Source organism: Metopolophium dirhodum, chromosome 8, assembly GCF_019925205.1.
Source record: "Metopolophium dirhodum isolate CAU chromosome 8, ASM1992520v1, whole genome shotgun sequence".
In the NCBI taxonomy this organism is placed as follows: Eukaryota; Metazoa; Arthropoda; class Insecta; order Hemiptera; family Aphididae; genus Metopolophium; species Metopolophium dirhodum.
The window spans coordinates 13,720,532-13,746,897 of NC_083567.1; the positions used below are offsets into that span (position 1 = coordinate 13,720,532).

The window sequence follows — 26,366 nt, forward strand, 5'->3', positions numbered from 1 at the left end:
ACTAAACCTATTATATAGTCGTAACGGTGACTCCTCAATCTAACATAGTTCAACCAAAATATAATAATACGTAGGCACATCGCACTGTACGATTACAGAACACAATATTTACAAAGTATTAATGGAAATGTATATATTAAATGTATAAGGTTCGTTTTTTTAGTAAGATTAGAATATTTATAAATCATTATATTATAGGTACTCAACTGAAATACAATTGAAACGAATAACGGAAATCGTTAAATTTTCAATTACAAACAAATGACAGGTAGGTAGTTTATTAGATAAGTAAATTAATTTTTGTTTTTTTTTAAATATTCTTAGTCTTATTTATAAAAGAACAGTGCTGTATAATGTTCTTATTTTGAGTAAAGAACTGCAGTGCTCAACGAACTGCGAGTCAATAAATAAACTATAATAAAGTAAAACGCTTTTATAATAATTTCAGTAATTAAAAATACTTTTCACCGACCAAAATATATACCTCTGTACAAATTAAAACAAAAAGCAAACACGTCTTGAACTAAGTATTTCAAAAATTGAAATCTGACTGGCATTTTTTTGAAACATAAACACAAAACAACAATGATTCAAATCTATATTTACTGCAATAAAATATAATATGCGATCATCACGTGCCTTTTGAGAATCACAGCTAAATCGCCCGTGGTCGGTTACCGACCGTAATATTATTCCAAATAACAATTTTCGTCCAAACTAAACGTTTCATTCGCACGCATGCTCACTCCTCGTCTTCTTCCTCCTCCTTCTAAAACGAAAAACAAATAAGTCTTGTAATAATATTTACAAGACCTTTGCCACACCTCCATCACAGCATAGCCGTTGTCGGTTTACAAATGCTGTGTGTTTATGATACATTTCGATTGTTGTATTTTTCTTTTCGACGAGTATAGAGCTTTCGTCTATGTAATAAAAAAAAACAATAATAATAATATATCAACGCGTTTCTTTGTGTAATATATATATATATATAGATAAACGAAAGTCCCATTATAGAACGCGACGCGCTCGCAATAATATCATCAGCTCAGGTGTTTTATTTTGAAAAGCCGCAAAATAATAATAAGAAGAAGAAGATGAAGAAAAAGAGCGACAAAAAGACAAAATATAATATTATATAATAACATACGACTGCAGCATAGTCGCGGTGACGTATTTCGCCATGACCGTATAATAATAATATTACGGGCGTGGACCGCTGTCGCATCCAACAAACACACATATTGTATAGTATTATATATATAAAATATTCTGTCACACGCGCGCGTTACAGCCGGTACAGCGTTGACGCCATTCCGGTATTTATAGATCCGGACGACACGCGCTAGTATAAAGCGATATATATACATATATATCTATGATATGTACTTCCGGCTAAGTCTAAAACCGACATCACATATGATTATTCGGGGCGTTAAGTAGTGTAGTTGTATACCAGACTGCAGACGGCGAGTGCATTACGACCTACTACGACTATTATAACAGAGACCAATCATAAGGCACTCCCTGAGTAAAAGCTTAATTTAGTATAGAATCGACTACTGTCGATTTTAAACTATTAGGTGTTGTACCTGCAGTTTACCAGGGTAATATATTATAATATAATAGTTATTACCTTAGGGGTATGAAAAAAATTATGAAGTATGAGCGGATGTTAAAAACGAAAGACAATAAAAGGGAAAACCAAAGAGCTCATTTTATGAAAAAAGTAATTAATCTTAAAAATCGTTTGGTCAACAATTCATTGAATATTTTGATCTAAATAGTATAATAATTCGATGCCTAAAAAAAATATTCACATTAACAGCGGTGGAACCGTTATTTTGACCAAATTGAATTTACCCTTCGAGGGAGAAATTTTACCTGCGGTAAATAATTGCTACGTAGTAAAATATCACCGAGTTAAATTATCACGATTATAACAACGAGCATAACAATTGTAATCTCAACAAAACGATTGTTAATTGGTTGTTTACGTAGTTAGACCTGTATGTTTTTTACTTTATTTTATTTAGTTATACAACAGCATTAGTACACATATAACATTGTTATTTTGTTTGAACAGTTAAGATTAAGAATTTTTAGTTTAAAAAAAAATATAGAGGTATATAATATATAGCGGCAATAAGACATAAAATCCACAGACTCTGGACACCGTCGTAAAAGTGTCATCGCCAACGGTTCAAAAAAAATATATATAATACAATACAAATAGTATATTTGTTAAAATATTGTTTCTCTTTTCTCGCGGGGACGATAGTACGCACGTATTGTATTTATATGGATTATAAGTGACAAATTATCCAGATTAAACAAATTCGATGGTAACTATAACAGGTGACTAACGGGATTTTTAGAGGGGAAGGGGGGGAGAACAACTAATTTTGATTTTTGATCAATTTTACACGCTTTAGTGGGGAGGGTTTTGACCTGGAATCCTCCATTTTAGTGCTTCACTCACACTTTTCATCGAGCTAGTTTTTTGATTACGAATTTCACACAAATTAGTAAATTTTAACAGTATACTCGATACTTATACTTATTTTTATTATTTTGGCAGAAACACGACTCTATAATTCTACACAGAAGCACAATTATAATTAAATGACAGTTGACATTATCCGAGTTTAACCAACACGGCCTTTGATGTTACTTAATTGTTCGTTACTTAGACAAGAAAAAATACTGAGCTGCATTAGAGCAAAATGCATATATACATAAAGACAAGGTGTAAAAAATGCTGTTTATTTTGTTTCATATTATATTTTATTGTGGACTATAATAGTTGTATACACGAGCTATTTCCTATTTTATACGTCCATGTTATCCTCGATGTTATCATAGGTAAACTTACTCACGATTTACATAAACTCTTGTCATACATAAAAATTGTAATTCTTTCTACATTATCGGAGTGATAAATATCAAAAATAAATATGCTATATTACTGTAATATTCAGTTATATTTATTGTATAAAACAAAGTTAATTGAAAAAAAAACTACCGACAAAATATATTTGAATTCAAAGCATGATAAATAAGATAAGCTACAATAAAAAATGTTTTGCATGAATTTGTCATTTTATTAATTTTACTCAATGGTAGATACGATCTGGAGTTGACATGCACATTTCGCGGAGTAATAATAAAAAAAAGAGAGAGAAAATATAGAAAGCGCCCGTGAGTTAATATATATATTTATCGATTAAAATATTGTTTTATAAATATTTTTCGACATGAACGCGCCCGTAATGCGTTTATAAAAAGTTTTGCAAATTCTAACGTAGAAATGTATAGCAGCATAGCAGCACTGACACGCACACAAGTGCAATGTAGACCAGCCCAGTTATATTATAGCTGTGGTATAATATATATATATATAATATACGGACGGGGTTCGACAATTGTTCGAAACGTCAAAAGTATACGGCACCTTAGTGTGGTAGCAGCGAAATAAATATGACGATACGGCAGCTGTTGCGAACGAGGATTAGAGGTTAATTTTGCTAATGGCATTGTGTGCGCTCTATAAATTCTGTTGCACGCGGGCCGGGCTCGCGCGATTGAAATCCGAAAGATTTAAGTCCAGGCCGGGTGTGTGTGGGTGGGTAAGCAAAAAAAGTGTGCGGTTGCTATGGAAATTGCAAAGATCCGGAAAGGTCGGATCAACGTGGATGTATAAAAACTAAAAAGAGTATAAAATGGTGTTGCGGAAAGAACGGTGTATAACTATATTATTATTATTATTATTATTATTATTATTATAACACTATGAGCGCCGATGACGGACTCGGGACCTCATAATAATATGTAATAACACGTAGAAGCGCGGTGTTCAATGTTCAACAGGTAAGTTTATTTCCAGAATATTCTGAAACGTCGCCTGCATAATATGTCCTGTCGGAGACCGTTGCCAAAAAACCCTGAGAAAATTGTTGTTGTAGTAACATGGAAAAAAAAACAAAAATTAGTTACAGCGGAGGCACACAATATATATTATAATATATATTTATAATAATAAATGATATACTGTTCGTTTTCGTTTGGCCGGACTTCAAATGCTAACGAATAAAACGAATTGTGAGTCTTCTTAAGGAATAGTGTGACGTCGAAAGTGAAATTTATATAATTTTACGTTCAAACATTTTCTATGCGAATAGAACACGTGTACACGCGTATGAGACGATTATTTTTAATAACCGAATAAACCATAATATAGTTATATATTTAAATACTTTACTAAACGATACTTGACTGCAAGAAATAATATCTTGTACCTAATACAAAAAAGTAAAACATTAAAAAAATCAATAATAATTATAACATAATAGAATTTATACCTATGATGAAATCAAATAAAACAAACGAATATAAAACCTCTGTTTTGGAGAATTTATGGAAATAGTTTACATTTGGTAATAACCGAATATTGTTGCAGAATAGTAGTTATAGGTAACACAAAATAGAACTTATAAGTTGATAAACATCATTCAAGAGATTGAAGATGAAAAAAAAAATAAACACCGTGAAAATAATTTTATAATCTTACTGATATATATATAGCATTAAATATTTGTTACAGAAGTTAATTAAAAAAGAACTCTGCGTAGTTTGTGTTTATCGATACAACGGGACCGTAAATAAACGCGTTGAACGTATTTTTCGTTAAATTTTGTCGCCAGACATAAAAGCTTTTGCAAAACATCCGAGGGCATCCACCCTCCTCTATTGATTCAGAGCCTTTTGTAGATGGAAGATCGGGTAGAGGTGGGTTGAAAAAAAACACACATACATACACCAAGGTATACCAAGGACAATCTTCTTTTAATCAAGTTTCCGCCCGAATACAAGCTTTCAATTTCTGGACGAGCTTTCAACAAACGAAAACGTTTTCTATATAAGCTCAGAAATAGTAATAAATGAAAAAAACACCTACAAATAATGAGCATTAAAAATTTAATATGTGGCGTAAAAGAATGAAAATCATGATAATCATAAAGGCGTAATACGGTGAAGCTTAACCTCTCCCCAAAAATAAAAAAATATTTTCATAGCACAACCCTTTGAATAATATTGGTTACGAAAACCATTCGGCGAAAAATGAGCTAAGAATAAGTATACTTATATACTAATATATTCTGAATGAGTAGTGTTTCTCAAACTTCGCTATACCTACTTTCTTAATATTAAAAGAGATGTTGACAATTTGTTTAAGAATGACGATTTATTGGAAATAAATTTAAAAGATAAAATTTTTTTAAAATTTGATTATGATTTTTGTTTTATATAAATAACAAAATAATATTTATAGTCACATATCACTATAGTACTAACTTAGTAGAACGTAGGGAAATTGTTCACACAGATTATGTTTTAGTTGCATGATAAGTTGGATGTACCTTATATTTATTGCAATGTGACAGGTCTTTGTCATTATTCGAAAACATTAATTTATCAAAGCTCGAGTCTGATTACAACCGATATTTTATTCACGATGTACCGAGCAGGTGCGTGAGGGACGACAAAACAACGAACAAGAACTTTACAGTTCGTAACAGTTTTGACAGTCGGTATCCCATAAACCGTACACATCGTTGTTATCGATTCAAGATAAAGCGACCGTAAAAGAAAATTGTGATAAAAATATATACGACACGCAAACGACGGAAATTTTAATTGAAATACGCATGCAAGATTATATATATACCCTTACGTTTATAACAAACCTACGTTAATATAGTAAGTGGTAAGTAATGGCTTTTTTTTTATCATTTACTAAAGCCGTATTATCATTAATAAGGCATAAATTGTGTAGGTAGTATAAACATGTATATTATACATCGTATAAAGTACAAACATTTCGTTATAGTAAATATAATGCGGTGACAACAATATAACAATCACTATACTGTAAACATGGCACCAAAAACAATAAATATAATATATAACAGTATAATTTTTTTAAATTTCTATAAATAAAACATTTCATTCCGATGTATATTACTTTATTAACACAAACTAAAAACACATAAATATTATTTTTGTATACCTAATGCACGGCGGCTCTAATCTGTGAAATTCAAACACGTTAGCCTATAACCCGTGATTATAATATAAGCATTTACTCTGATTTGTGCGCCGGAAAACGTTAAGATCAACGAGTTGCATTGCACACAAAGCGTTTATGAAAATTACATTGCTATACTTATAAACTATTTCCGACACATGTCACCACGATGATATACCAAATTAAATTACACATCGATCATTCTCCGCGTTAATTCAATCACTCGCTGGCACCCACAGACGCGCGACCACCCAAATCAGTCAAAACAAAATGTTACCAGCGTGCAAATAGCCTGGAATTCCACCCAGTGCAGCCCCCTCCCTCCCAGAGTGCATTGTTTTGAGGGATGGCACTGTTCGAGGGTTGGGGACTGCACTTCAAGGTAGTAGAAAAACAATAATAACAATTATATATAAATATATTATATACATATTTATATTATATACATGTTCATCACCGTCCCCATAGGGACAATCGACCATAACGATCATCACCGAACAATGGCAAATTTAATGATTATTCTATATAGATAATATACACGGCTACAATTTACAAGCGTTGTATTATGTCATGCCAAATTCATATAATTACTCTGAAACAATAATGCATCAAAAAAACTCTGAAGTTCTCAATTATCTATTAAAAATTATTCTGATTGCGAATGTAAAATATACTCCATTGAAATACAGCAATTTCAGAACAGTTAGACTCCACAAAGTTTTAATGTATATGTATATTCCAGTGGTAAAGGTATGTATATCTATAACACCGGAATATATATATAAATACATTATCATATAAAATGTAATACGCAGCGGTTCAGCGGGGATTACTCTCGAGTTTTTAACAGTGTTCGATACGTCCGAAACAAACTTTGAAATATAAACTCACGAACGAGTAATTAAATTTATTCTTTTGTACGAAAACCATCGAGAGCGAATTGATACCATCCGCCTATCGACGTGTAACGACTTCACAAAATTATGATTCCTTTTGTCTACCGCCCCAAGAGAGGGATGATAGCAGGCTTTCACGGTGTGTGTGTAAATATATATATGATCGTGTAACACGGAAAATCCGAAATTCACTCGGCACATCCAATATAATATCAGTTCCTCTCTGCCTGTCCTTTCTCTTCTTACCCTGATCGCACTCTTCCGTCTTATCCGCTCACCCACTCCCTCCTCGATAAAAGCTCTACGTTTATTGTGCGCGTGTGGAAAACAAAAGCTATCGTACGAGCGCCACTACCTACCGTCCTCCCTATGTCAATACGCAATGCGATGGGGATTATTTATGTCCCGTGTAAAACACGACTTTCCTTCTAAGGGATTATTGCTATTGTGGCGAAGCAATACGACGAACAAAAAAAATAACAAGTATATGTATATATTGGTATAAGTATGAATGTAAATATAAATCATACACAGTGACGATTTCAGTGTGTAAATCAAGTGGCGTGCAATTATAGTTAAGGGTTCCCCATATCCCCGGTATAATGTACAAAACCCACGGAAGAAACGCTTGCATGCAGAACAACTATATAGGTACCTACAAGAAACAGTTATTTTCAATGCACCTCTCTAAGGGAAATCTATTTAAATACGTATATTAATATATACACTTAAGAATATTAGATACATATACCTAAGTCTAGCTTTAAAATAGAAAAACAGTTATGATTATTACACGCACTGTTGTACTTTTAATTATCTATTCCTACTTGAAATATGACATCAGCTGTTTTACACGATTTCAGGCTCTATAATAACTATAATATAAATTATTTAATACGATATTTTTGATTAGGATAACATTTAGTTATCACTATTTATTTACCATTCATTAAAATTATAATTTAGACCTCCATTTTAGCAATTTTGAATACATCAATGAATAATATGTTATGCATACGACGTACGTATAGTATATAGTATAGTATAGTACACTATAGTTTATCCATTTATTTGATAAAAATTATATATTTATCATATTCATCGCTATGACACAAAGAATAGTTTCTCAATACAAGTTATTATATTTAATTTAAAATACTTCTCATATAAGTCATAACAAAAAATAAAATTCAAGAGTAACTTACCTATACGTATTTAAAAGGTCAAATGTATAATATATTAACAATTATTTTAATATTTAAAAACAGCAGAAAATTAATAATAAATCAGACAGTTGTTATTCTGTTATTATGCGCCTGTATTTTGAAGATAAGTACAATTAAATTAATAGACTTTTACGTAATCACTAATGTTTGCGCTTGCTCTTGTAATTTTATATTTTGAGCAACTGCACACAGAGAAACAAACAAAAATAATGGCTCGGCGACAAGGTTACTAAGACGTGCCAGAATATAATATATACACAGCAGTGTTGCATTTTATATTTTTCAAAATCCATTATATAGGTTATATAAATTGTTAATTTGATCATTCTTTAAAATTTGAGAATTTTTATGACAGCAGTTATTATTTAAGATTTGTATGTTTATTATATTTTACGCCCAAACTTTGAGCTGTAATTTTCGATTATCGCTGTAAAAAAAGTAAAAACAAAAAACAAATTACACGAAGTTTATCGGTATAATATCATGGCGGGATTAAGAATAAAATGATGTCACAAGATTTGATGATTAAAAATACAGCATCGTATCTACCATAGAAAGTTTATGACAAAATACTGGATTATAATAATACTTATAATATGGTCGCAGTTTTGTTTTGAAGTATCCATCACCACCCCACGCGCGCGGGGGGTCGATTCTTCGTTTTATTTATTTATTTATTTTTTGCTCCTCCAGTAGAAAACTTTTGCAAACTTTATCGTTCGAAAAGTTTCACAAACGCGCACACCTTTAAGCAGAGACGCGACGCTGACAGACGGCAATAAGCGATATATGGCTTATGAGTAAATATAATTTAATATGCCGTCGAGTGGTGTTCAAAATTGACATGTATACATATATATATATATATTATAATATTATGTGATATATAATATTACTTATATATTACAGTCGACGACATTTGCGATATCTGAAGTGTACTCACAACATCATGCGGGGGCCGAACGAAATATATTATATTGAAGGTAAGGCAGTGAAACAGCAGATTTTAAAAAGTTATCTTGAGAATGGTTTAAAAACACTGAACTTAGTAAACACGGAACAGTGGAGTGGTAAGCAACGCGTGCTTTAACGATAACCAAAAACCAAATTCGAAATGAAATTGCTAACTAAGTGATAAACAGTGTAGGTAGTAGAAGACAAACGAGGAAGATGTGCTTAAGACGAACTTTTTTTAAATATAAACAGCATGTTTTGTAGTAGGTTTGTTATACCTACTTCATTCTAATAAATTACATTCGTTTTTATTTTATAATAAAACTTTTGAAAATTAGCAGTTCTAATAGTCTCTCCCCGAGTTCCATCACGTAATTGAGATAACACACTCTTTATTTTAGGAAACACTAAGGTTTTTTTAAATATTTATTTTAGCTACATTTAACTATTTAAGTCGTTACAAAAATACATTTTGGAAAAGAATTATACACTTTATTATTTTTTATCATTTTTTTTTTTAGTTTTATACTTTTTTGAATGACAATATACATTTTTGATTGTATATTAAAGGTCCCCACATACTGCAGCGGTGGCTGTGGCGTTAAATTCTATCACCTTGGTTTTACCGCCGCGGTGAGCTATGAAATGTGTCTAGCAGCAATTCACCGCCACCGCTGCAGTGTGAGGGGACCTTTAAGCAAAATATTATTCGGAGTCTTTCAATCTCCAAAAAATAAATTTCGGACAAGTAGTTGAGTAGGTAGCTATAAGTATTTAAAGTTTAGACAAGCGGAGTTGCAGACCAACATTTTGTGGGGTACCTATAGGTAGCACTCCACTTCACTCCGGTCATCAAAAATATTAATACTTATAACATAGAAACTCCTAATCCAAAATTTGTTTGTATTTAAAACAATATTTTGTCTGGAATAAGGGATTCTAAATATATGTTATGATAAAAAATAAAAAAAAGATATATGTTTTTGAAATAATGAACGTTTTACGTTCAATGGATCACCCGATAAATATATACAAACGCACACTACTGAAACGTTCAGTTCGTGTACTTTATTTGTCCTCCGGAAGCTGTTTAAAGCTGTGGCTATACTCTCAATCGAACGACGCAACCACCGCTCTAGTCCCTATTCCGGAAGTGTACCCGACGGGTTGGTGGTTTTTGTTTGCCAGCACTCTGCAGGCAGCTGGTTTTCGATTCCGGTCGGTCGGGTACGATAACAGCAACGATATATGTTTGTGAGAGGGTGGTGTCGCGCAGCCGTGGAGAAAACCACAAAAGTCAACGACGACGCGTCCGCCATGGCGTCTCCTCTTACCTTAAGAAACAGCAGTTGGTCTTCTGCAGGGGACGACGCATCGTTTTCGGCTGCTGCAACGACTGTGGACACGGCTACTGTGTCGCTGCAGCTTTCACTATCGTCGCGGCCGTCCGTGACGTTTGCGCTCGACATCGCACTAACAATCATCACCACCGCCCACACCGCCGTGAGGCCACACAGTCCGTCGTCGACATTTCGGTGGAGGCGACTGCGGCACAACGGTTCTTTAGAACGCATGTACAATACGACAACATATTAAATTATTAATTTTCACCGACCAAGAGGAACTATATTATATAAATTATTAAAATGTTTATACACTCTCAGAAGAACGACTTTTGCCAAGATGCTTCATGCCATTATTATTATTATTTATATTTTATACCTAGAGGAACGGCTTGGATAGTTATACATATATACAAGAGTATATCATGGTAAACATTACGCGTCACGATTAATTATTGAACAAAAAACGCAAAGTAGCAACAAAAACATAAAAAAAAAAGGAAGCAAAGTAGATATACGTCGCTGAAGCGCAGCTGGTTGAATAATAAATTACACTAAATTAGTTTAAATTATTCATTTATAAATATATAAAGTTTCCACTGAATGACCGCAAATTACTTTTATTTTTTCAAATATTAGAACGTAAGTATATATATTGTCAAACAATTTAAAAAATATATAAAGCTATATAAAAAAAAAAAAAACATGCAGCTTATGCTAGTTGTACATAGTTTGAAAATAACACAAAATCAACATCTTTATGTTGTAAAATGTTCGACCACCATCGGTATTATGACACATAAAAATATACCAGTATTAGGATCCAGCTAACTAAAATGTTTAAGCTATAAAATATGTACATTCGTCTATATACAATACATTGTAGTCATACACATAGTAGGTATACATTTATTTATACAACGAATATATAAAATAAATCTTTATAACACAATAACAAAATGAACACAAGTACTATACCAATATTTATTTTCTATTTATTCAACATAAAACAATACAAACGATGAATTTGAAAAAAGAAACAACAAACCGTGTCATAAAACATTTCGCAAGATAAATAATTTAAAGATTTACGCATTTGAGAAACGATTCTGTAAGAAAAATTACAAAGAGACGTGTCCGAAAGAAAAGACACATACCTATCTCGAGTTTATTTTAACCTTTTTTTTCCCAGAAGGTTTAAAAAGTATATCACGCATTCAATAATACAAGAAAAATAAATAACGTTAAAAGTCAACATTGATAATCGATTGTGAGTTGCAATTTATAGGAACAAAATGTCTATACAATATACTGGCATTGGACCATTTGAAAACAAGTTTCAAACTATTACATCTAATACTTTATTAATCTAATTTTACATTTAAATATAAAATAAAAAGTAAAAATATTTAACAAAAAACTTTGAAAATAATTAAAAAATCCAAAAAGTTTCTATATTAATTAAACCATTATTCAACAAAAGAGTAAAAAAAGTGATGTGAACACACAACGTATTTTTAATACTACCATGACATGCATAATTGACTGACTCGATTTTAGTTAAAGCATCAATTCATTTGGAAAAATTTCACAATAAAACTATTGACATATTACTGAGTTTTGACAGGTATAAAACATTTTAATATATTTTATTATTATATGCCATACGCTACTCATACCGACCAGATAAAACAATTCATTTTTTAACAACAATCAAAAAAGTTTAAATAGAATATACCATACACAAAAACATACATTTTTTAAATTGTTATTTATTTGTTAAAATGTTGCATTTTTATTTGACTCATAAAAAGAAATAAATACATTTTATAACATTGTATACCTAGGTACATAAAACGAGCCATCAGTGTATAACGTGTGCGTGTACGAAAACTTAAGTTTGGCATTTAACATTTGTACCTATTTTAATTGACATTTCCGTAGTAAAGGAACAATAGTCAAACACGTATAGGATGATAAAAAAATAACACTGAATTATTAGTAGAGTTAAATTCGCAAATAATATTCAAAATAAATTACCTCTGTTCTTGTTAAATTTCAAATTAGGTAGACACTATAATATTATACGAACGTAATGATAATTAGAGAACACGATGGAAGGATTCAACAATACGTTCAGTAATTGTGTTTTCTTAAAAAAAAAAAAAATGATAAAGTGCAGGGAGCGGAAAATCTTGTTTAAGGGACATTAGTCCAATGTGTCACCCTCACCGATCCACCACAACCAACACCGCCATCTATATATATAGATACATACAGAGGGAGAGAAAAGCGAAAAGAGGAAAAATGTTCGGTTCGTTTCTCCGATTGTTTTTCACGTCACGACCGGCGAAAGGGAAGAGTAGACACGGAGGCAAAATATGGTGTCCGTTCAAAGTGGATTACTGCACCACATCGACCAATTTCGCTGTCTATTTATCAAACAGCTGGTCCTACTGTATTTATATATATAATACACGTTCACTGAGCACGACTCAATGCGACGGTAGAATACTATAATGAAACGAGGGGTAGTTTTCCGGTGTTTTTTAATCCTAGAGCAGAGACGTGCGTGTATCTCTATATATATATATAATACACACACACAAACAAACATATTGCATTTGTATGTGTAAATAACGCACCCATAGATATAAATCGAAGAATACGGTGCTTATGGATATATATTATATACCCTTTCGGAATGCAATCCTGGCACATACACATGCTATATATTATATTATATACCTATTCACATGACGATATTTCGAGAGGAGTTTTACACGGAGCGCGCGGGACATGGAATCCTCTTTCGCGGCTTATCGCCTTTTATTAAGTAAACTGCCCCCTGCAACGGCCGTGGCAGTCCTGGTGCTGCAGGATGGAAGTACACGAACTCGAGCAGTGCGCGAAGCTACTAGCGGATAGATATATACGGAAAGGTCGCAACGTGTTGTTTGCCAAACGCCAAGTGTTCGTACGTGGACCGCATACAAATTAGGACTTTTGCAACAGTCCTGCGCTGCCGATGTCCCGACCTCGACGCTAAGGTGCACGGGGTGGGGTTGGAGGGTAGGCGTGGCGGACGAATAAGGGATGAAATGACCGTCGCGTGTGGGACGTGCGTTAAGCTCATTGAAAACGGACGGACCTCTACCAGATCGTCAACGTGCGGGCGACCTGCAACGCGTCTTAAATGAAACCCACGGTAAACACGGTGATAATGATATTACCCACCGAAATTGAACGACCGTTACTGGCAACAGCGACGATGAGCGCGGGATCGTATACCGTTCCAATTAAAAGAAGGTCGTAACGTACCTCGTATATAGTGCAGCACTACACGCCCGCAACTATATACCCTTTAGGTATACAATATTATGCTACTATATATACTATATAATATAATACATACTACACAATTCAAGTAGGTAAGGTTTACTTTTATATACTTTGTTTGCTAAAGGTACTCCAAAAACAGCGTGTCATGTTTGAACATTCTAAGAGTAAGGTATACACAACTCGTTGCAGGTTTGCGATACGCGTTTTTCTTTGTTTTTCACTCAATTATATACAACTAGGTAAAGATATATAACTTCACTTCACATCACGTACTGGTAAACACTATATCTTGTTAACTCATAATTATAATATATACAATACGTTTTTTTTATTTTATTCATTAACTGTCGGCACTTGGTGCATCTGCGGTGCGAGTAATATCTGAGTTATCTACCGGAAATTTAAGAGGACGTTATGCCCGCATGTGTTGTCACCGTCTTACAAGTGCGTAACATAGCAAATTTTACGCTCAGCAGAACACGTGTAGCTCCGTTAGTATAAATATTAGAGCGAATTGACCTCTTATAAAATCTAAAGGTAAGATTATTATCTAGGCAACCTCATGGGATTTTTAGTATATTTTAATTTTCATGCGAGTTATGAGTATTTTAAAATTGTAAATTTTTAATACATCTTAAAATACTCATAACTCGCTTTAAAATTAAAATATACTAAAAAGCCCATGAGCCAAAAAAGGCCCAAAAGCCTCATTTTTACAACGGTGAAAGTTTGAAAATAGATGTTTTGAAGTGACGATAAATTAAAAACATAACGAATTTCAATCATTGATCAATACGAAACATACACTTCTAAAAATACAAAATAAGATAATTGTTCAAAAACACTAAGTTAAATAATTATACCTACCTATTATCCACATATATTATTTTATTCCATCTTATTTGTTTATTCACAATGTCATCACATTAATAATGTTGATTTTATGTTACCTACCGACATGGTACATTATACATATTATACAGTAGCTTTGGTTGTAATGTGTAGTCATTATTATTATTATTATTATCGTAATAATAGTTAATTACATTTTCGAACGAAAAACACACGGGAGCAGGTGAATTGCCTATACGACACGCCGCGGAATAATAGTCAAAAGCCAACCCACAATATCAACGGCTACAATACTCCCCATTTATATAATATGTTCTTATACAATATACCCACTACTACCACACACAGGGCTAAAACTACCAATTTTATCAACCCACAATATAAAAATTTTTGCCACTTCGTATACATTTCAGTTGATCTCTATTACAACATCGCACACCCGTGTATTACAGTCCTCGATAATAAATTATTGCACAAGTATTAAAGTGACACAAAAAATTATATTAGTGGCACAATGCTGATACAATGCTTTTAATATTTATAAACACCAATTAAACCAAAAAAGTTTGTCCATAGATTAGGTTAAATTTTTAATACATATTTATAAAAATAACTGGCATTTAAATAATTATATAGGTATAGGATGAAAATCAAAATTTGATTAAATAACCACCCATGCAAAATAATAGGAGTCGTAAACACTTACGTATTAGACAATGGCGAAAAGATATGTTAAAAAAGTAAAAGTTAAAGACAATTGGTAAATAACCGTGATTATAATAAATAATAAATGTATAATGTTAATTAAAAAAAAAACAAACATCTACTATCATATACAAAAGCAATTTATGTAATTTTAACGTTAACTTATTTTTTTCCAAGCAACATCCATATTACAAAAAAAAAATGTTTAGTTAAACACAGCAATTCTAATTATATTTTTAAATCTTCTAAGAAAAATAATCCTGAGCATATAAAGATTAAATTTATATATAACGAATAATATTATCTAATATAATATTTATATATATTATATACACGTATTTCCACGTTGAAGAATTTACTATTTCTCTGTCAACCGTTTACGATTTTTTAGATTTAAAGTTTTAGTATCAAATGTGTGTATTCAGTTAACTTCCATCATACGCCACCCTAGGATTATTTACACTACACGCAGTCATAGTAGGGAATTCAATACATCCGACGTTAATTAAACTCGGAAAACCGTAAAAAATTTTACAGCGCAAACTTTTACCAGTGCAGAAAAACCCTTAGGTTCTTTGGGTAATAAACCCCCTACGACAGTCTAACCATAAATCAATGCATCCCCTAGAAACCCGTATAAAGACCCTACGGCTAACCCAGTGAAAGGATACTTTTATCATCCTATTATCTTCAGAAGTTCTTTTAGTTATTTACCAAAAAAGATTATATAAAAATAAAAAAAATAATCTAAACATAAAATATTACATTTTTTAGTTTAACTAAACGAGTACCTAAATAAAATGTACATACTATTACACCCATTATTTACTATATAAATCATACATCTTTATTCTAATTATTAGCATCGGTGTTTAATGTTTATGAATAAATACAAATACATTTGGAATGCATATATTTAATATGCAATGTTTGTTTCTACCGAGTAATGTTTTTGAAACTTGAGAAGTTTCTTAATATACAAGAGGTTTTGTGATATTGAACAAAAAAAATGCACAATACATTGAAACTATATAAAATTATTATGCTCAAATAGGTATGAAAATTGAATTTTGATTTAATATTGTTTTATCATTTTAAATTTTTACTTATAACTAGGTAGGTACATTAAATGCAAAAATCTATAAATAAAACATTACTATAATTTATAAAGTATCTTAAAATATTTTCGATTGCATCAAAATCAAGAAGTATAAGAGTAACACATTTGTAAAAATGTATTAATCTTGTATTTGAAAAAAAAAAATCATAAAATAACAAAAAAGGATTAACCAGAATATTAATTTAATCAATTATTACCGATTAATTCAAATTTTGGATGACCTAGTTAATTTTCTGACTGTGTACAGTATGCGTATATTATGCCCAATGATAATTTATTGAAGTAAATGTATTATATATTTGTAATTCAACGAAGTGTACTGTACAAAAACTTCAATATGTTAATTAATGTAATATGTGCCCAATGTACCAATATGTAAAATACAAATGACATACTGACATACTATCGTTGTTGTTTGTTGAAATGAAATACAAAATACGCTTATTATTAGTTCAGTTTATTTTTTTTATGAAATCTATGAGTTAATGTGTTATTGAAATTCAATACAAGTACCTAGGTTTTTTAAAATAATATTGTTTATTTTTGGAAATTTATTTTAGATCCAAATTAGAGGTTACAGTGAATAATTCGTTTTACCGACCAATAGGTGTTTTTTATAACGTTTCATGCATCACCTATTTAGACATATCACTCATATATTATCTTTATACATAATTTATTGGGTTTTAGAGAAGTTAGAAATGTGCTGTATATCTGTATCCACCATATCATTCACAGATATAAATCATCCATCATTGTTGCCCAGCTAACTTCTATGTCTCAGTTATTATTTGAATATTGTGTTAACATTTCAAAATAATATGATTAATAATATGTTATTTGGTATAGGTACATATATATTGAAAACCCATCGTATGCCACGTGAATAGTATATTTTTACATTTTAACACAAAAAAAAAACATTCTAGAATATATGTCTGGTAATACATTTTTTGGCATAACACGATTCTAGGTCAAGTGTATAAAGGGATGGAAAAATAGGGAAGTTGAACATTAATTTTCAATTTGTAGTTCACATTGGAACTAAAATACATGATTTCTGTACATGCTTTTTTATAAGATTGGATATTTATCACGTATTCAAGTATGTACAAAACACGAATGAAAAATTGAGAAAAACTTTTTGCAGCCGGTATACAATATACACCGATATACAGCTTTAGTAATGTTAAATAAAACGTGTCAAAACAAAACAATACATCATAATTCACAATAGGTTGATACTTATAACATGAATTATAATATGGTGTATTATGTTGTAAAATGTATGTATACATTTCAATAGAACATCAACAACAACAAAAACTGTATTGGCACATGACATTAGTTGTGAAGTCATAGCTGTATAATAAAATATGACATACATACACGTTAAACCTAGACGTATACATTAATTACATTATAATATATAGGTATTATACATTATTGATAGGTACACACATTATAATATAATACAATAGTTATTTCAATTCAACAAATTTTAACAAAATCACAACGAGAAATCGTTTTTAGTCAAGTTTAAGTCTGAAGAGACAAAAGATAAAGTACAAAAAAAAAAACAATAGTGTAATTTATCTCTCCTTAGGGCCAAATAACCCAAGTGGAAAACAACACGAAAACAGTAATAAACGTAAGTCTTTTTGAAACGAAACGTTTGTCACTTTTTCAAAGCTCTCTTAATGATATTGTTAATGGAACCATAAGTACACTATTATTAAGTCATTATAAATAGGTATCGCCAATGATACCGAATACTTATTTATTATGTAAGTATATATTCGATATGGTTATGTAAGAACGTCTTTCGGATATTTAACTTGGTATGGATCTTAGTGTGAAATATGTATACTGTATATCATACTTATATATTAATTAAAAACTAGCTATTTGCAATGATCATAACTATGAAAGACATCCATCGTTCACAAAATATTAAACAAACACTATAAAAAAAAATCATCTAGATATATTGAAAACAATATAATATATGTATCTGTAGATAGAAACGAAATCTCAAAGGTATTGAATATAAAAAGGAAATTATTTTTCCAAAAATATTTTGTTGTTTTAAACTAATTTCTTCGACACGCATGATATTTTTACCATAAATTTATATGTATATATTTTACGGTTTTACAAAATTTTTTTTTTTAATAGTAGGCAATAGCAGCTTAATACAATTCTATAGATTTATTTTAAGTCCATAAAATGAGCAATCTAGTCGCTAGGAATGTTTTTTATGTTTTAGAAAAAGTTTCAAAAATAACCGAAAACTCAAGGTAAACGGGTGGATGCAACTTAAGTCGTTTATACAGTCTAAAAGTTTTTTGGGCACGTGTTAAATTAATTAACTTCTGTTTTTAGCTTCAGGCCTTTGAAAGCAAAAGAAAAGTTCGTTCAATCATAGTTCTTGTACTCGCTCGCAGCATTTATATATACTTACACCATCGTCAAATAACAACTCACACACCAACATAATGTAACTTGTTTGAGAACATTTGCTGGTTTGATATTCTGATAAAAATGTGTACGGCCTACTAACTGAGAGACGACCGACGGCTTAACTGGAATGGACTGCCGCCGTGTTCACTCAACCACGTCTGTTCGCAATAGGCTTTTAGAAATGACCGGAGGCGACTATTTTACACAAAATGCATTTACACGCCAGGTTTAGAGATTGGATTTAGGTAAGTTCTATTACTGCTAATAATATTATGGTCTTTAATTTTTTTTTGTTAAGTATGATGTCCTAAATAATCGGTGAGGTGAATTGATTAAGCGAAATGTACGCATATAAAACAACGTCAATAAATAACTGTTAAAAATAAAATTACTTATCAAACTTTTTTTCTTTCTTAAATTCCATTCATACTTTTTTTTGTGAAAAATGAAATACTAGCTGTTAAATTTTAATATCTACTCAATAATGTTTACGAATATTATAATGCTCTTAACATAATTTATTTTACAGCAAACAGAAAACGAATAGACCTTAACATAAAATAATAATAGACACATTAATCATTGAAATTATGTTAACTAGCTACTTAACTATACCTGTCGAAGTGAGAATGACCCTTTTTATAAAATAACTCAAAAAGAAAAAAAAATATGTATATAAAATACACCCGAAAGTGGAAATTCAAGCGTACATTGGATTATCTATAAACGCATGCGCGTATGCGACGACCTAAAAAAAAACGTCTTACGCGGATCTTTTGAAACCTTAAACCAAAGAAACCGTATACAACTTACCATGAGGTTTACAAACATTTATATTTTCAGCTAAGATCACGTAGACAAGTCAGCAAGTTAATTTCTCCTGAGACTGATTCCGGTCGAAGACCTGACGGATTCAATTTCCCACGAATCTCAGACTTTTAATGAAAAATACTTTATCATTTTTTTTCTTAACATAACTTGTTAAGAAAAATGATCAAATCAGGTATATACTGATTAATAAATAAATAGCGACTTATGTAAGTATTCGTCGAAAATTAAAAATTAAAATTCGATAATTTCAAAACATATTGCTTATAATCAATTGTTTTAAATATTATTTAAATGTTAACATTGTTTTTAATCAAACATTAAAAATTAAATTAAATGAAAGAATCGAAAAAATTGCTATTATTATCATACCTTAATTTAAATCTGTAATTTCGTATACTAAAAATTGTTCCCCATCATATCATACAGTCCGCCGAAATGTAAAAAGTACCAAGCCTATTTATAAAAATAAATGAATAAATTTGAATGAGTAGTTAGATGTTATGTATATCGTATAGTGTACACTGTTTATTTTTGTATTGGATAAAGTATTAACAAAATAATTTAATTAAAAATAATAATGTACCTATCTATTATTAAAAAATAAACTACAGTTCAAAACCTTTAATTCTAATAAATTTAAATTAATTTTAACTCTATGCAAACTATTTGTTAATAATGTAGAATGTATAAATAAAAAAAAATACAGTTAAATAATATTTATATAAGTCTACATAAAATCTGATTTTTAATTTTAATAATATTTTTAAATATTAACCTTAAATAATATTATATAATATATTTTTAGAATTGTTTTATTAGTGATATATGAAATTCTAACGAATGTGTACGTCGGCATTCGAAAAGCATCTTGACAAAAGTAATATAAATGCCAAACATGTAATAAGTGATATAAAATAATTGTTTGATAATTTTACCAGATATTCATGTTTTGAAGATAGTGGTTGTCCCATAATGACGTAGTTATAATGTCATACAGTGATCAAATTAATTTTATAATTACAAGTCTTCATATTGACAACAACATAATATAATTTTTACAAACACATGAACAGCGATATCATTCGTGAATAATGATAATAGTGAAAACCAAAAAATACGAGAATTAACGTTGTACGACGGCACCACACGCTTAAGTACGGGCGAACGACTGCGGCCGTTTCGGGACGGTGACGTTTTAGCGGTTGCCTGTCTGTCTGCGTGGACGGCGCAAAATCCGCGCCGCTCAGTTTCCGCCCACTATACCTCTTTTTCTCTCCTCTCTCCCAAAAACCTCACAGTGTACATATAAATAAATGTTTCTAACGAAAACCTTCACAGTTATTACTATCATTTAAATATCATCATAGACTGGTTTTATTAGTATAATATAAAAATGTTTCTATAATTGGCATGTATTATAATATTATAATGCCAATAATATGATCACACGTGTTCAACTACATATTAACATGGTAATCAATTATTTAAAGGAGGGATTCGTAAAATTAACTAACATGATTCTGTTGAAAAAAATTAAATGATATAAATGTTCACGTAACAAACATAATCACAATTATTGCTCATGTAATCACTTCAATGGTTAATTATGAATATAATATCAAGTAAATTATTTATAAAACGACACTTGAGTTCAGTAAATGTTTGATTATTATTAATTAAACAAATATTATGTGTATTACTTAAATTAGATCTGAACGAAGTTTTAAGTGATGAGTATTTTTATAGACTATATACCTAGTAGTTACTTAAAACGATACCTAATTTTTTTTTTTTTAATACTTAATATTTAATTTTGATATTGTAATGCTGAGAATAGTGAATACACTATCTACATATTTTATTTCTGCATCTAAATTTTACTACTACTAATTATTAGATATATAAATAAAACACTTTATGATTATCAACAATTAATTTAGATCAAATTTTCGAAGAATTTTAGTTCCGCAACATAATTAAGATTTAAAAATGAAATATACATTATTGAAGATTGATTTAGATTGCACTATTTTTTCCTGGTCACAGATATTTTTTAGATAAATAAAAATACAATAATTCGGAATAAGTTGTTACACATCATTTTACGAAAACTTTGAAAAAGTAGCTACTTTCACTGTATGGGCACGGGCCACGGGGTACTATTATAGCCAACTAAAGATATGGATAAGTTATTTTAAAGGAAGAAGGAAACATGAACTTTATTTTATTTTCACTAAGTAGAGAAAAGTTATTTCTACAGATATGTAAAACTATCTATATACCTACGGATTTTATATTATATAATTTCTAAAAGCACGAATATGAGTGTACATAATATACTGCACTAGACATTAGGATTCAAACATTTATCTTATAGTGGCATTATTGTCACTTCAACGATAAAACCATCACAGAAGAATATAAATTAATTATTTAATCTTAGGTTAATAGATTTGTATTTCAGATATAAATTAATACAAAATAATAATAAAATATACAAGTAATAATAACAATTTAAAAATATGGATAAATAAAAATCTAATTAAGTTTATTTGTTTAAGTGATTTAAAGTTTATAAAAAAAATACAAAATCTGAAACTAAATTTCAAATTGTTTGATACTAAAACACATTAGGTGCAACAGCATAATGCCTATCTTAATTATCAGACAAACTAAATATAATTAAGTTAATTTCAACCACCGTTTTATTTAATATATTATAATAGGGATACAGGTACATGTATTAAGGTTTATTTAATAGGTTTTATAAAATCAATGAATTGAACAAAACTTTATGTTATATATTATTCAAATATTGAAATGAGATTCATGGCAGTTTGAATAATGTTAATAGTATTCAGAAGTTCAAAGTAAAATGAAAACTTGGCAAATTTATAATTAATTTATCATAATAAATAAACAAAAAATCTACGGTGTATGAAATTTTAATACGGTTCAGTAACCAAATAATACTTTAGTCAAATGTATTTGTTTGTGATTAAATAATTGCATCTGACATAAAATAAATAAACTAATATTTTTTAAACTGATGAATTTGTAAAATCAATATTTAACCAAAGCAGTAAGCACACATAATAACAGAATCAGACATGGATCAGTATGCATATGATATACTTTATAATTTACATTATATATTTTAATATTTAAGAGGATATCAACCTAACATTTTGTTTTCTCTCTCAAACACTTATGCGACATGACTAATTGACGTTCAGCAAAATCTACCTCGTTTTGTCAGATTTAATATAAGAGTGAAATTACCAATTATCAAACTTTAAGTCAAGAATACTACCTACGCCTGTTCGTTGATTTTCTTACGATATTTCAATTTTTCTTCGATAAATGGACAGTTTTAAATTTAAATATTTTACAGGCCTATTAGTTTTATAAAAATTTTTGTATACATCTTAAAAAAGCCAACGTGTTCATATCTTTAAGTTTGATAATAGCTCAATTCACTGTTATATAAAAGATAACAACTACAAATTGGTTCTTCTGGACGAAATGTTGTATGTTGTATGTAGGTCCATAAAGAAAACAACTTATGGGCAGACATCCTTGACATCTAGACTTTAAAACAATTAGCTGCTAAAATATGTATACCTACGTATACGGAATCATTAAAATGAATAACTCATTCAATGAATTATTTAAGCTTTAATTTATAAAATTAACCCATTTCCCATATAATAGGTAAGTAGGTAATAGGTAACCTAACCTAACCTAACTACTACATTTTATTATATTTTTTAATTTTCAGCACACAATTCAATACATAGTTAAATTCTATACATTTTAAAATTTAACAATTATTTCACACTTACATTAATTTAGAGGTAGAAGCATCAAGTTCGTAATTCAAGTCCTTATATTAAATGTCATTACTGTTTTAAAGATTTAAACGAAAATCAACATTTTATTTGCTCAGATTGCTCAGAATCATGTAAACATATTTTTTATGATAATTTATGAAAAATCACAACCTTTCAACAAACACGTTAATACTTAAACACGCGAAGAATATTTATGTTTACAAAACGTTACCAGAAAACTAATATTGATGCAATGCAAAAGAACCATTATATCATGTAATACAGTAACCAATTCAGTTTGGAACAACGACGTAAGAAGTTATACAGGCACGCAATGTGTCTGGCCGCACGATTTGCGGAAGCTTGGCATTCAATTAAAAGTAATTATTATAATTTTACGTAGGTCTACTGTAACTATTGTTTCATTTGCACTAGTTAAGCGTAATAAAACAGACTAGGTTAAGAATACAATTTTACAAAATTGACTTGGTACATCAACATAGAAGGTTATAACCGAGGTTATAACTTATAAGTAATTTATTACTTATACTAATATAATGTTTAATAAGGTAATAAATATAGTAGGTTTATGTTCGTGTTGAATAAAGCCAATTTATATAAATATTCAATCAAAACTAATCATAAACAGATTTTGAAGAAGTGTAGAAACAAACTTTAAACCAAAAAGTTTACTAAGTATTAAACTTTTTTTTTAAATTATGGTGTTTATTGAGATTTTATTAATTTTATGTTTTCATTTTTATTTTATATTTAGGCAGCGATTAACCGTTAAATAAAAGAAATTAACACAACATATTATAAACAACAATATTAATTTTAATAGATAAAATATTATTCAGTTTTTTACAAAAATATTGTCTTTTTAAATTACAATTTTATACTGAAAATCGTGCGTTTCAAAATGTATAATATTTAGACCGTCTATCAGAATGGACCGCAATAAACTTTCTATATATTACATACCGCTTTATATGTATGTGCTGCAACAGCATAATGTCACTGCCATGGAATACCATGGGAGTTGAGGTATTATCAAAATGATTTATTAAAGGCACTACTAGTAGTAACTTTTGGTAGGTCTTGGTTATAGTTTTTTTTTCTTTTCCCCTCTATTATGTTTTATAGCTACATATAAATCAACCAATCATATACGCATTACTCTGCTGGTGGTCCAGGAATAAGGTTTTATCAATAAAAAATTCATGACACATTAGTTTTATAATTAGTTATAAAAAGTTATTATTAGTTATTAGTTATTAGTTATTAGTTATTATTGGTTTATAATTATTATACATTTCAACCATAAATTTATTTTAAACGTTTACTTATATGTTAAAATTATGAGTAGTGGTTAAGGTATTTTAGAAGAATGTGTTTCAGTTTTAAAATGTATTTGATTGATTTTAAAGGGAAACCCATTATTTTATATAAGGGCGCTATGAAAAAGTATTTTACTTTTATATCACAAATCCTAAACAGTAAATTAAAAAATAACTATTATTATATACTTGCTTATACCTTATTTTACACCTTATACGACAAACCTGAACCATTTAAGTTTAGAATGTCATAATTATCGATCAATAATGAGATGGTAATATTATGTTACATTGAACTAATTATTATACAGTTCAACACACATTGTTCGGTGTATTGTATCTATTATTATTAGTACGATGAACTATAAAATGTTCTGGTGTTCTATAAACACAGTTTGTATATTATGTACACACTTTTTCACAATTAAGACGAAATGTCCGTCAAACAGTCTATTGACAGATGATTACAACCGTGGCTTTTTGTTCGAGGGGACGAATTGGTAATGAGAAATAATGAAGACGGATTTCTAGTGGAAAATCGGTAGTAGTTAATCCATTAGGCTGACTATGGTTTTTCCTGAAATAACGATGTTTAAATTCAATCTTCTGCGTGTATCTTTTAAAACATTCAGTCACATCAATCTTCCGAATGACGTGGCTTTCTAACACAAGTCTCAAATCCTATCAACAACCGAGCATGATGTTGGTCGATGAGTTGAACAATTGAATGACAATAATATAGTATATATTGTTTATTACAATATATGCGTTATAGTTAAGATACACGAAAATCCGTTTAATATACGTCTATCAATAGTATAAAGAAATTTATAACCATTATGATACAATATATAAATCTGGGTAATCAATTTAAATTAGAAATGTATATGTAGTGAGAAAATCAACATTTAAGAGTAATAAAAACAAATACATGACAATATTTTACCTATGTATACAACTAAAAATATCGCCTATAAAAATTGAAATAGAAATAAAAACAAAAAAATATAAATTACATTATAAGGTATTATGCAAATAAACGTTTAAAGTATAAAATTATTAATTTACTACGTTATTAAAGGGAAAATGTAAACAATAAAAATTAACTAAATGTTTTAAAAACACAAGAAAAACCATTTAACATGCCATGATTTGGTTTTCTCGAGTTGGACATGTTTATTGAAACACCTTACGTAACCTTAGAAACCCAAAACAAACAAATATAATGTCCATTTTTCAGTGATAGGTTCCACTTTTCTAGTGTTAAATATTTTTAAATTCTCTCACTAATATAATTGTAGTATCACTAATTCCAAATAAAATAAAAATAGCAATAGGTACAATATATTATATAATGACATCAAAGAAATATT

General features: G+C 29.7%; 1 protein-coding gene across 4 annotated transcripts in view; it reads right to left on the reverse strand.

Annotated features, from left to right (window-relative positions):
- Window positions 1–26,366, reverse strand: part of LOC132949999 (uncharacterized protein CG43867) — a 94,981-nt gene that overhangs the window by 36,275 nt on the left and 32,340 nt on the right. The window contains exons 1-2 of one of the 4 annotated variants that reach the window (XM_061021163.1): window positions 20,756–20,990; window positions 10,499–10,725 (exon numbers count right to left, since the gene is read on the reverse strand). The exons of 2 other annotated variants lie outside the window; for them this stretch is intronic. In XM_061021163.1, the coding sequence (XP_060877146.1) occupies window positions 10,499–10,648 (150 nt within the window). In that variant the 5' untranslated portion in view covers window positions 10,649–10,725; window positions 20,756–20,990. Of the gene's footprint in view, window positions 1–10,498; window positions 10,726–20,755; window positions 20,991–26,366 lie in introns of those variants that run through there. One more of the 4 variants, XM_061021164.1, reaches the window with a different exon arrangement.